At 34.0% G+C, this 13,939-nt stretch overlaps 1 protein-coding gene across 5 annotated transcripts in view; it reads right to left on the reverse strand.

Annotated features, from left to right (window-relative positions):
* Window positions 1-13,881, reverse strand: part of EMC2 (ER membrane protein complex subunit 2) — a 71,562-nt gene extending 57,681 nt beyond the window's left edge. For 2 of the 5 annotated variants that reach the window (XM_088798988.1, XM_088798991.1), the window contains exons 1-4: window positions 13,776-13,881; window positions 6,997-7,110; window positions 6,428-6,492; window positions 4,187-4,272 (exon numbers count right to left, since the gene is read on the reverse strand). In XM_088798988.1, the coding sequence (XP_088655114.1) occupies window positions 4,187-4,272; window positions 6,428-6,492; window positions 6,997-7,110; window positions 13,776-13,815 (305 nt within the window). In that variant the 5' untranslated portion in view covers window positions 13,816-13,881. Of the gene's footprint in view, window positions 1-4,186; window positions 4,273-6,427; window positions 6,493-6,996; window positions 7,123-13,775 lie in introns of all 5 variants that reach the window. The other 3 variants (XM_088798989.1, XM_088798990.1, XM_088798987.1) reach the window with 2 other exon arrangements.
* Between the last annotated feature and the right edge of the window lie 58 nt (window positions 13,882-13,939).

Below are 13,939 nucleotides of genomic sequence, written 5' to 3' on the forward strand. Positions count from 1 at the left end.
AAATGTATACACACACACAGACATGTAAGCCAAGGAGTAAAGGCATTGAGAAAAACTTAATACATTTAGCATGACAAAAGCTACTATACTCAAAGTATAAGTTAACTCTGTCTTACCTAAAACACCAAGCTAAAAAAGGTAACAAGTAATAAGCTGATCCTAAAATGTATGTGTAAATTCAAAGGACTCAGAACAGACAAAATAATCTTAAAAAAACAAAAACAAAAAAAGTTGAAGGATTCACACTGCCCAATTTCAGAACTTACTCCAAAGCTACAATATCAATACAGTATAGAATCAGTATAGTATGGGATATGATAAACACATAACTCAACAGAATAGAACTAAAGACCAGAAATCAACCCTCACATTTACATTCAATTGATTTTCAACAAGGGTGCCAAGACAAATAAGAAAGGCACAATCTTTTCAGCAAATGGTGCCGGGACAACTGGATATCCACATGCAGAATGACGCTGCACACCTACCTCACACCATAAAAAAGATTAACTTATAAATATTAACATATAAAAATGGGTCAAAGACCTAAATATAAAAACTAAAACTATAAAACTCTTAGAAGATACGTATCTTTGTGACCTTGGATTAGGCAATAGTTTCTAGATAAGGACACCAAAAGTACAAGCAACAACAACAAAAAATAAGCTAGACTTCATAAAATACCAAAAATTTCCGTAATTAAAGGACACCATTAAGCAAATGAAAAAGACAATCTACATAATACCAGCAAATTTTTGCAAATCATCTATCTGATAAGGAACTTGTAACTAGACTATATCTAAAGAACTCTTACAACTAAATAATAAAGAGACAACTAATCCAATTTAAAACCAAAGAATATGAATAGACAGTTCTCTAAGGAAGTAATATACAAATGGCCAATAATTCTATGAAAAATGCTCAGGATTTCTGGTTCCTGGACCAGCATGTAAAGACCATGGAAGTCATCATTCCCATTCTCACAAGAAAAAAGATGAACAAACTGAATAATCCAAGAACTCTTAGATCCATCAGAGAATTAAAGTCACAGAGCAAACCACTACCCCCAAAGTTGGGAGACAGTGCATGCAGATAATCATGGCTTACTGCAGCACAAGACTTCACCAAAAACTTAGAACTAATACACAAATTCAGTAAAGTTGTAGCATACAAAATCAGTATACAAAAATCTGTTGTGTCTCAATGCACTAATAATGATCTATCAGAAAGAAAAATTAAGAAAACAATCCCATTTATAACTGTATCAAAAAGAATACAATGCCTAGGAATAAATTTTGCCAAAGAACCCTGTACAGTAAAAGCCCTGTATACTGAAAACTGAAATTTAAACAAAGAACCCTGTACCTGAAAGTCTTGTAAACTGAAACAATGAGATTGATTTAAAATAAATAAATAAATAAAAATGACACAAATAAATGGAAAGATATTTCATGCTCATGGATCGGAAGAACTAATATTGATGAAATGCCCCTACTACCCAAAGCAATCTACAGATTCAGTACAATCACTATCAAAATTCCAATGGCATTTTTCATAGAAACAGAACAAACAATCCTAAAATTTGTATGGAATCTGAAAAAACCCCGAATAGCCAAAGCAATCTTGAGGGAAAAAAGAACAAAGCTGGAGTTATCATGCTTCCTGATTTCAAACTATATTACAAAGCTACTGTAATCAAAACAGTATGGTATAGCATAAAACAGACATACATTTCAATGGAACAGAATAGAGAGCCCAGAAGTAAACCCACACATATACGGTCAATTAATTTACAACAAAAAGCTAAGAATATACAAAGGGGATAGGATAGTCTCTTCAATAAACGTGTTAACATCCCTGTGATTATATTGTAACTACCAAATTATATTTCTTAATCCCTTCACCTTTTTCACCTACCTACCCTCCAGCAACCATCAGTTTGTTCTCTGTAGAAAATATAGTCAATATGTTGCAACAATTATGTATAGTGCAGGTGGGTACATACTAATAGGGGGATCACTGCATAAAGTATATAAATGTCTAACCACTATGTTGCACATGTGAAACTAATGTAAAATAATACTGAATGTCAACTGTAACTGAAAAAGAAAAGAAATAAATATTAAAAAATAATACTGTCCAGAAAACTGGAAAGCCATATGCAAAAGAATGAAACTGGACCACACCCAAAAAATCAACTCAAAATAGATTAAAGACCTGAATGTATTATAAGATCTGAAACTGTAAAACTCCTAGAAGAAAATAGGAGGTAAGCTCCCTGACATCAGTCCTCATGATGACTTTTTGGATTTGACAGCAAAAGCCAAGGTAATAAAAGCAAAAAGAAACAAATGAAACTACACCAAACTAAAAAGCTCTGTACAGCAAAGGAAACCACCAACAAAATGAAAAAGCAACATATAGAATGGGAGAAAACAGAAATCATACATCTGGTAAGGGATTAATATTCAAATATATATATATATATAAAACTCATACAACTCAATAGCAAACAAAAACAAACAAACATCACAGATCATCATGAAAATGAAAATCAAAAACCATAATGAGATTATCATCTTATACCTGTTAGAATGGCAATGATCAAAAACACAAGACATAAGTGTTGACAAGGATGTGGAGGAAAGGGAATGTTTATGCATTACTGGTGGGAATGTAAACTGATACAACCACTAGGGAAAACAATACAGATATTCCCTAAAAAATTAAAAATAGAACTATCATTTGATCCAGCAATTCCACTTGTGGGGATTTAGCTGAAGGAAACATAAGCACTATCTTGAAAAGATATATGCACCTCCATGTTCACTGAAGCATTATTTACATAACCAAGACATGGAACAATCTAAGTGTCTATCAACAGATGAATGGATAAAGAAGTTGTGATATATATACGATATATATATATCATATGTACGTATGCATATATCGTATGTGTGTGTATATATATATGTATATATATATATATATATATATATATATATATATATCTGCATATATAGATATATGTAGATATATATATAGATATATATATGGTGCCAAAAAAATATATACACACTTTAAGAAAGGAAAACTGTATTAAAATTGTAATACTCAATATATACCAATAACAAAAGATGAATATAAGTCACGTTTGACTTCTGCAATTAAAAGAGGTACTCAAAGTGGTTACCATCAGCATCCAGACATTTCTGATTACGGCGAATTACTGCTTGAGCAACGCTGACCAAAGTGTCTGCTTGTATACATTTGTTTGGCATCCTGGTATATAATGTAATATTATTCACCCGTAAAAATGAAGGAAATTCTGCCATTTATGACAACGTGGAGGGACCTTCAGGGCATTATGCTAAGTGTAAATAAGTCAGACAGAAAGACAAACACTATATGATCTCACTTATACGTGCAATCAGAAATAACCTGAACTCTTCGATACAGAAAACAAATTGGTGGTTGCCAGAGGTAGGGGTGGTGGGGTGGCTGAAATAGTTGAAGGTGGTCAAAGGTACAACCTTCCAGTTACACAATAAGTAAGTTCTGGGGATGTAATGTACAGCATGGTTACTATAGTTATAGTTACCAACACTATGTTGTATATTTGAAGGTTGCTAAGAGAATATATCTTAAAAGTTCTCATTACAAGAAAAAAGAATTTATATACTATGTGTGGTGACAGATATTAACTAAACTTACTGTAATCATATCACAGTATATACATATACCAATTCATTACGTTGTACACCTGAAACTAATACAATGTTATGTGTCAATCATATATCAATAAAGTAAATAAAAACAGCTTCCATACCTTGAGTGCCTATGAGTGTCCAACATGCATATAGCATCACCAATTCCCAAAACAACCCTGAGAAGTTGATAACATTTTTGTTTTACAGAGTGAGGCTGAAAAAGCTTGAAGTTAAATAATTTGCTAGGTAAACAGCTAATAAATCCTAGAACCAGGATCTGAAGTTTTTACTCTGAAGCATGATCCCATTTCACTAGACCAGAGATGGTAGGCAGATTACACTCTTATGTCAAATACTATTTATTGGAGTAAGTGCCAGGATTTATGCTGAGAAGCACTCTGACACTACTTTGAAGCTCAGCATCAAGAGAGCTCACATAATCAATGATGTTCATACTATTAACAAGATTCAGTTACCTTTCCATGGCTTCAAATCTCATGCCAGTTAGTCGCTTAACTCTGTGACTACCAGGGAACTGTCTTCTCAATTCTTGAAGACAAAACTGAAAAAAATAATTCATAGACTTGAAGAGTAGTAATTACATTACATATACTAAATAGGTTACAAGGACTGGCCTATATAAGTCTTCAATGTATCTAAACTAATTTCCTTTGTGTGATAATGATATGAAGAGAAATTAATCAGTGATGAATAATGGGGTAAAAGAAGAACTCTGAAATTACAGTGAGAGCAACAATCAGTTCTCAGATATTGACCATGCTGCAAACTGGGAAAATGAACAGATCATGACACCCACTAATAACTCTTCAAATACTATTACCATATTGCTCCTTAAAAACCGCTTACATAATGTGTTAGGCCCCATTTAAACGCCTACAGCAGTTTCCTGGTCTTTTCTTCCTAACTATTGCATAAGCATTCGCTTGATAAAAATTAAGTTTTTTGATAGTACCCTCAAGTCCATAGCAAATAATACTAACACTTTAATTTTTCCCTTTTGAAATCACATTATTAATTAATCATCTTGTCAGTATACATATCCTGATTTTGGGGTCATGAAATATAGACACCATATCTATAAAATACCAATCTCCTTTAGGTAGATATCCATAATTCACCCATCAACTCACCTACCATGTTTCCCCAAAAATATGTCCTAGCTGGACCATCAGCTCTAATGTGTCTTTTGGAACAAAAATTAATATAAGATTTATATAATATAATATTGGGTATACTATAATACCGGGTCTTATATTAATTTTTGCTCCAAAAGATGCATTAGAGTTGATGGTCCGGCTAGGTCTTATTTTTGGGGAAACATGGTAAATAAGTAACCAAATATTTATTGAGTACCTATTATGCTCTCAACAACATTTGCAGTATTATAAGACTCTTGAACATGTTAGAAATGGTAAGGATTATAAAAATGGTCCATTCTAGTGCCCCAAAGCATAGTTAAGAAAAAAAAAAATGTCTTTAATTAGTAAAGACACTATTAACTGGTAATAAAATAAGTTTTAACATGATTTAGAAATATAGCTGCAAAGTCTCTGGCTAAAAATTTGCCACACTAAGAAAAATGTCCAAGTTAATCAAAACTGAAAATGATGTTTATTTATTTCTTTGACATCATGCAAAACTCATAGTAGATCAGTCAATCAAGCTAATTGTGTAGATATTCTGAATCATTAAAAAATACTGTGTTAAAAAAAAAAAGTTATCTAATATGATCTCCTTCCTTGTTTATCAATATTATTATTTAACTTGATCTGCTACATTATCAAATGGCATTTGGCTATTTAAAAAATAATTCAAAACGTCCCTCAAGATATAAGCTGCCCCTTCTGTGGATATTCAAAAGACTGTGTCACAGGGTCTAAAGGTAATCCAAAAAAGTTTAGTGGAATATTTTTTACCACTGACAGCTCCACTGTTTATGTATACTGCCAACTTAATGTAATTACTTTGAAAAGGATAATACTAATTCAGACATGCGTATGTTCTCCTGTATTTCTACTTTCTGTTTTTGTGTAATTCTTTTTGGCTTACATGAGGAAGTAGCATGAAGCAGGACGTAAGAACTCAGAATTATGGGAACAGAAGATCAGAAACTTCTGCTTCCTGATTTCTAAAATAAATATAATGATAACATCAAACACAAAGCAGGAAATAATTGTGAAAATTAAATAAAGCATGATGTAAAGCATTTCACATAGTGTCTAGCAGATGAGTGTTCAAAATACAGGTATTGTCACTCTTCGATTTAAAAGCAGTATTATTTTAAGTCATGTTCTGTACATGTTAGGATTTTTCTAATAATTTAAGATATACATTTACAATATATACTATGAAAAATCATTCAATCCAAAAGATAAACTTGTTTTAAACTATCTGCTTCCTATTGTGAACGCTGTAACACAGCATAATTCACCTAGTAAGCGGATAACATTCATCAACTAATTTAACCTCATCAGTAAACTGGGATACTAATATATCTACTTCTCAGGATTGTTAAAAAGATTTAAGAACATACTGTTTTCTCAAGCACCTAGTTAGTCCCATCTACTCTTGAGGAGCATTGAAAACCAGCTACAGGAAGCATTTTATACAAGCTATTGACTAAGTCTTAAATGCTTGTATATAATTCACAAAGCATATTAAATATAAAATAAAATATAATTAGTTTGAATACATACCAATGCCAAGTCATCTCGACCACAGTCTAGGGCCGCAATCATCACCTGTTCATATATGATCCAAACTAGAGAGAGAAAAAAACTAAATTTAATATTAAAAATCTCCCAACAGAAACTAGACAATGAATTCTTTCTGTTTCTGATATTTTAGAGAACAGTACTTATACCTGAAAATCGATTTATTGTATTATATCTGCCATTAAGGAAAGAAAGCATCCTTATGTGCTTTCAACAATATAAAATATTTTAATACCTTTTCAGGTAAAAAAGTCTCCAATGATTTAATACTGTTACTGGTCTAAAAGATCCTTTATGAAATACATTTTAACCGGACCAGGACTGCAACATTATGAGCTTTAAAACAAAAATTCTATCTGATAGTTTCACTACCAGCAATTATAAATGCTTCTTAAACTAAAGTATCATTAGACTTCCTGAGTTTTTTAAAAAGTGATAAATCACTGATAGATTGAGATGAAACAGCAGAAAAACATAAATGATGTTTTTTTTTTAAAAACTAAGAACAGTAAATGGACATGTGCTGAGCAAAGATATAATAAAGAACTTACTATCATCTCCAAGTCTAGAAGCATATTCATTAATTAATTCCTCTCCAACTTCCACAATTTGCTCACTGTTTCGTGAGTTTTCTTCTCTCCATTTTCTCATTTTATCTCGCATTTCTGAAAAGTAAACTTATTATACATATATATATATATATATATATATATATATATATTTGATCAACGTCAAAAAATTGACAAGATGAAATCAACTATTTTGGTAAAGAAAATAAATTCACACTAATATATAAGTCTGTGTATATCAAAGTTCAGAGAGCAGATAATCAACTTAACGAGAGCAACCGATCCTTTGGAAGACTGAAAATGCATTATAATCAGTATTACAACTATCTTTAAATGTAATGAATGGCATGGGTCTGCTACAAAGACCCTCTATCCCTTTAAACAATCATGGATCTTAACCTTTTTGACAACGTTCAGAATTTGATAAAAGCGGGGATTATTTTCAAAGAAAAATACATAAAATTATACACAGAAATCTCAAAAATTCAAGGCGCTTCTGAAGTTCACCCATTGACTATAGAATACAAAACTGTCTTAATCAGGGTGTCATATAAGCTATAAGCACTAAAAGGATATCCATCACAAAACTTCCTTAGTAACATTACTAAAACAGTAATACGTAAATGTAATATGTAAAATAATATGTAAAGATATACAACTATGCAAGGAAATAAACAGCAAAAAAATAGAACAAAGAATTATTTTGATTATATTCACAATAAAGAATAAAATGAAATGTAAAGTCAAAAGCATTAGCAAACTACAAAAGTCAAGAGAATTTTGAATATTGTTAATACAATAGAAACATTTCCAAGAACAGCATTTTGATAACAGAAATAATAACTGGGAAAAAAAAAAGAGCACTTTATCCAGTAAACAAAAGATCCCTTTTTTATACAGTTATGGTAGAATTAACTGTCCAATTCAATCACGTACATGCTTCCTTACTCTTACCTCTTGATAATTTTACATACTCATCTGAAGTACCACCTTCTTCTTTCTACAGATGTTGAACAGATTTTAAAAGGTGAATTACTTGTTTAACAGATGAGTTAAATAAACAATACACTAGTCACCTAGAGAATAAATATAAGAGAAGCACATGGGATTTTCACTACTTTTACATGCATTATCTGGGTCCCTACAGTTCGAAGTCTACAAAAGAAAACAAAAATAGTAAGATGAAAATAGACTCTAATTGAATTTATAAAAATGGTCTTAGAAAATTATTACAAATTAACATACTGTTAATTCCTTCTACTGTAACCTAGAAATCAGCTTGACTCTCATTCTGAACAGGAAGTAATATTGAACTGAATCTAAGAGGTTGAAGAGGAATTCAGCAAGCAAACAAAAAAGTAGGTTATTCCACACAGAAGGAACTCTGGTAGTTAGAATTAAAGAAACAGATCAGAAGATGAGAGGGTAGAAAGTAAGATTAAGTTACTAAAAGGCCTTACATTTCATATTGAAGAAGTGGAAGTTTATTTCTGTAGGTACAGAAGAACAACTAAATATTAAGCAAAAGGAAAGCAGCATGATCAAATCTACATGTTAGAAAATGGCCCAAGTTCTTCAACAGATAAATTGTAAGGAAAAACAAGAGAACGAGAACCTAAAGATCAAGAGACTTTTAAAATATATCAAACTTTATAAAAAATTTGGCAAAACTAAAGTATAGTGTCTAAGGATATATATGCATTTGGAGAATAAAATTATTTTAAAATGCAAGGAGGTATTTACTAGAAAAGTCAGGATAACGGTTACTGATGAGAGAAGAGGGGAGTTGTGGTTGGGATGGGGCACATGGGAGGGACTTCTAGGAGGAATGGTAAAGTTCTATTTCTAGACCTGGGTGGTAGTTTGGAGGGTTTTCATTTTGTAATAAATAATTCAGCTGTAAATTTGTGTACTTTTCTTTCCATTTTATTTTATAATAAAAAGATACTTAGAATGAAAGAGGGAAGGGAAACGAAGGGGAGGGGAAAAGGAGGAGAAAGAGAGGGAGTAGGGGTAGAGGGAGAGAGAGGAAGAGAGAGAGGGAGGGAGAAAGAGAGAGAGAGAAGAGCAAAGTCCTTTAAAATGTAGATGGAAGAAAACCGTTTGTCTTTTACAAAATAAAGTATTGGGAGGTTCAAAAAGCATTTAAGTTGAGCAGCAGTATAATTTCCTTGAAATTCTGACACACAAATTTATTAACTAAACAGTTTTAAAATACAGAGCTTATGTTTGCTGGAAATGATCTCAAATCTCTCTTAAAACTGTTACTGTATAATATTTTGTAATCTGAAAATCAACCAAAACCACCATGGAGATATATTTCCTGTGCCTGGTTAAAAACACATGGTTCTTGACATGAAGATCCCAAGAAATAAAGTTAGACTGCGAAAGAATTAGTGAACACAAATGCTTTTCAGACAAGAGCAGCTTAAAGCGCGCGCGCACACACACACACACACACACACAACCCATACATCTCCAAGCTTTATCCCATTAACTCATCAAATTTTATAGCCTGCATAAGGTTTTAACTACTAAAGGAATGTAATAGCAACAGTGTCACTCATTTAATCACTGATATAAAACTAATGTTGGGAAAGAAACCAACAAAATCTATTCACTTAGCAAACAGAAATCAGAAAAAAAAATAGTGCTACTGTATTTAAATCCAGTGATGAATATCTGACTAAAAATATTATTTTTAAAATGAGGTTAGGAAAGTAGGATCAAAACAATATAGCAGCATACTATCTGTAAAGCTGTTGGGTTTACTGTCACCCTAGTGTATTTACTTAACCCATATTTTCATACAGTTAAGTCCGTTTCTACTGACAGAAAACTTCTGATACCAACTGTTGTGCGGGGAAGTTTTCCCCATGCCAACCAATTCTCCAACTCTGTGAAATCAACTTGGTATCCAATAATTCAATTCAATCTTGGCACCAACTACAAGGAGTTAGTTAGCATCAGACTTCACAGGTTAAGGGCTCAGTCCCCCCACTTTAGACACCAATCACCAGTCAGGACCATCTCTACTTCTGACCAAACGGGTTATGAAGTCGAATGTTCCCACAACCCCCTCCTCAGGTTCTATGCTGGCTAAAACTCACAGAACTCAGGAAAGTGCTTTACTTACTATAACTAGTTTATTATGAAGGATACAATTCAGGAACAGCCCGATGGAAGGAGGGAGCAGAGGCCCTTCCACGCCCTCTCAGGGCAAGCCACCCTTCCAGCACCTTGAGGTGTTCACCAACCTGGAAGCTCTGCAACCCCCATAGTTTAGGGGGTTTTATGGTTTCATTCTGTAGACTTGATTGATAAATCATTTGGTGATTAACTCAATCTCCAGGTCCTCTCCCCTCCCAGAATGACAAGGGGTAGGACTGAAAGTTCAAACCCTTAATCATGCCTTGGTCTTTTTGGTGACCAGCAACCATCCTGAAGCTAATCTCAGTAGTATACAAAAAGATACTCTTATCACTCTAGAAATTCCAATGAATATTTGTTGAAAAAATATTTATTAAAAATGAAGAATGTTAGTTTTTATGCTGTTTCTATTTCCTCTCTTTTTAATCAATCCTTCAAACAACCACAATTTGTTTTCAATGCCCTAATCACTGCAGTAAGGTTTCTAGGGTGACCTAATACCAGGTCTAATGTATGTATGTACTTTATACATCTATTCTACATATGCCATTATAAATCACTCCTTCTATACAGAATTATTTCATTAGTTTCTTAATAACATTAAAGTTCCCTCTCTTACTTTCCAGACCTTTCTTTTGCTGAGTTGAGTTCTCCACATCAATTTGCTCCTTAATTTTTGGTGTCCCAATGCTTCCTTCCTTAGCCCTCTTCTTAATTTATTATCAGTGCTTATTAAACCTGAGATCAACAGGCTCCTTACAGGAATAAGTGTTAAGAGGGCTGTGAATTTCCTAAAATTACATGCAAAACTGAGTGTGTACGTAAACATGTATTTTTTTCAACAAATATTTATTTAGTGCCTATTGTACACCAGCCATTGTGCTAGGCATTCTATCCATATCCTGCCCAAATACTCTATTCTCAAGAAACTTGACTATACCCTCTTTATAACTGTTTTCCACCTCCAAACCCCTAAGTAATAACTCCTCTATATATAAATAAGAAACCTCAATAACTTTCAACTTGCTCAATAAATAAACCATATACTCTACTTTCTTCATAGAACCCAAGAGAGTAGGAGGATGTCAGACGTACAAGTCTTTTATAGACACATGATCACTTTTCCCATCACAAGAATTACAATGCTCTTTGAACTAACCATTTCTATGACTTTAATTCATGATGCTATTTAATGGAATTCTCAAGGATAAAGGCCCAACTGACATCCCCTCCTAAAAAAAATATAAACAAAAAACTATCCCTGTAGTTCTCCCATTATCCTCTCACAATAAACATCTGCTATCATAAGTCTCTGAAAGAAAAAATATAGACAACTGTTTTCTTAAAAATCTTAAAAACAGAATTTTAATTCTGGAAAGGTCTAAACCCTCATTTTACAAATGAGCAAACTATGTCCTAGTAGTTAAGTAAGTCTATCTAAGATACTAAAGAAATTATTCCAACACTAGAAAAATGATTTATGGTCTTTTTTGTAACAATTTGTTAATGTTTATTATTAATCCCATTTACAACTCATTTAGTCAACAAATAAGTACCGAGTTCCTCTCCTATGGCAGGCACTAGAACTAGATACGTCTAGTCCCTCCCTTCATTCTAGTGACACAAAATTTTAAAATTTAACATAATTGGGTATGTGCTTCAAGAGTATGAAAACATACAGTTAGTTAAAAAAAAAAAAGTAGGATTTGTTGGTGTTTTTATTTTCATTTTTTCTTTTTTTTAATTTTCGTGGCAGGATGGGAAAGGGCTTTGGGGTAGGGTAGTCAAGGAAAGCTCTCTGAAATATGTGACCTTTGAGGGGGATTCTGAGAAATGACAAAGTATAAAGGGAGCAAGAGAGGGGCAAGGAGGAAAGAACACTCCTAATGAAAGAAATAGCATGTGTCCAGACTTAATACAAGAGGAGGATGATACATTTAGGGAATTCAACAAAAGCCAGTATTGTCCGATCATAGAGTGAGGACGAGAACAGCTTAAGATAAAGCAAGAGACACAAGCAGGAACAGATCATCTTTTTATATAATACTTAGTTAAAAGCACTTTTAACATGTTTTCTCTTTCGTTCCTCAACAAACTTGTGAAGTAGTTATTACTTATTTTTCTAAGTCTAATTACATCACTCCTCTTTGGAATGCCCACAGAAAAAGATCCAAGTTAGGTAAAGCACCTTGTCTACTGGTGGTTACCCACCTATTCATTATTTAAGATTCTATATATGATACTATCATCTAAAAAACCTATATTGAACAAAACTTCAAAATATCACTTTCTATAAAGCATGAACTATTTGAAACATTTTTTTAAAAGCATTAAAAATAATGCCACATATCTACCATATAGCTTCAGGGAATATATCCTGACAAGCCTTTTAAAAACTATGTATTTACAGGTCTGTCTTCTCCATTAGACTGTGAACACCCTGAAAGTAGGGACTATGTGTTACTTAATTTGATATATCCAAAATCTATCACTAAGCACTTAATACTTTTAATGTAATGGAATCTTCCAATACAGGTAGAAACAGGTTCACAGTGTGCTAGAGGCCATGAAACCAACAATAAATCACTGAAGTCAGTTGAAGTATAAAGGAATTTTTCCTTTTCCCATACGTTTGCACCTTTGTAATACGGGAGAGATTTATTCAACAACAGTGGATGTAACTTGCAGTCCACATGTTATCAGGCCATTGCTTTAAACATCGGAAGAAGGCATTCCTTGAAAAAATAAGCTATTGAAGTCTGCTGTTAAATGCTGGGAATATAAATTTCAATTATAAAAATTTCATGGTTTAGAGAACCTCAAGACTCTTCTCTCAAGCATGTCTCCCGCTCAAGTTTTTGAGAAGGGAAAATCTCTTACAGAATTGGTCCAAAGTTTGGCTACTTCCATATTTAAAGAACACACTCTACCTTACATTAAACCAGGATAGGGAAAGAAGTCCATCACACTTGTGCACATATCCCAGATAACCAGTTCTTTTCCCCTTCAGAAAAATTACCGGTGAAGAATAACAAGGAAGTCGTGTTGTGTGTGTAGATGTGTTTAGAGGGGAAGTGGTACTGGGAATAATTTAAAACCGAAGAAATCAGAAACCCAGTTCTGAAGAGGGATCGAAATGTAAAGCGTCATGCAGGACAATCATATTTGTTCATGAGTCTTCTACACATCTTTTCTGCACAAAGTTGTAACCCTTAAACAGCACTTGATAAAGGCCTTACAGGTCATGTATTTCTTGGCTGCAAAGAAGCTTCAGCAAACACCTATCTCGCCGCCTCCGCGTCGCCCAGCAGCTCCAGGTCCCTCCCGCCTCATAATGGAAGGTTCCCTGGGCCGCTGGACCGGCGCGGAGGTAGGTCGGTCAGTCCACCGATGAGCACAAGCGGTAGACCGGAATACCGGTGGGTGGTCGGGCCAAGGAACAGGTCAGGTCAACCTCAACCTCCACCTTAGCCACCTCCTCGGCTCACCCAGTTCAGAGGGAGCCCTAATGCCGAAAACAGACCAGAGCATCCAGCTTTCCTAGAGCAGGAGATCTCCCGATCCGCTCCCCAGAGGTTTGGTCTTTCCGCGCTCAACCCGCCCGCAGTTACCTTCCCAAGTGACATCGTAAAGCTCTGAGACCTTCGCCATCTTCTCAGAACCCAGAGACAACTGGGCGAGAGGGCGGGGAGAAGCGATCACGTGACCTGCGACCGGGCTGTGGCGAATTACGACACCGTTTCTCATTCGCCGAGAGAGAGGAGGGGGCGGGATT

Source organism: Rhinolophus sinicus, chromosome 6 (genome assembly GCF_057876585.1).
Source record: "Rhinolophus sinicus isolate RSI-liver-muscle chromosome 6, RSI-T2T, whole genome shotgun sequence".
NCBI lineage: Eukaryota > Metazoa > Chordata > Mammalia > Chiroptera > Rhinolophidae > Rhinolophus > Rhinolophus sinicus.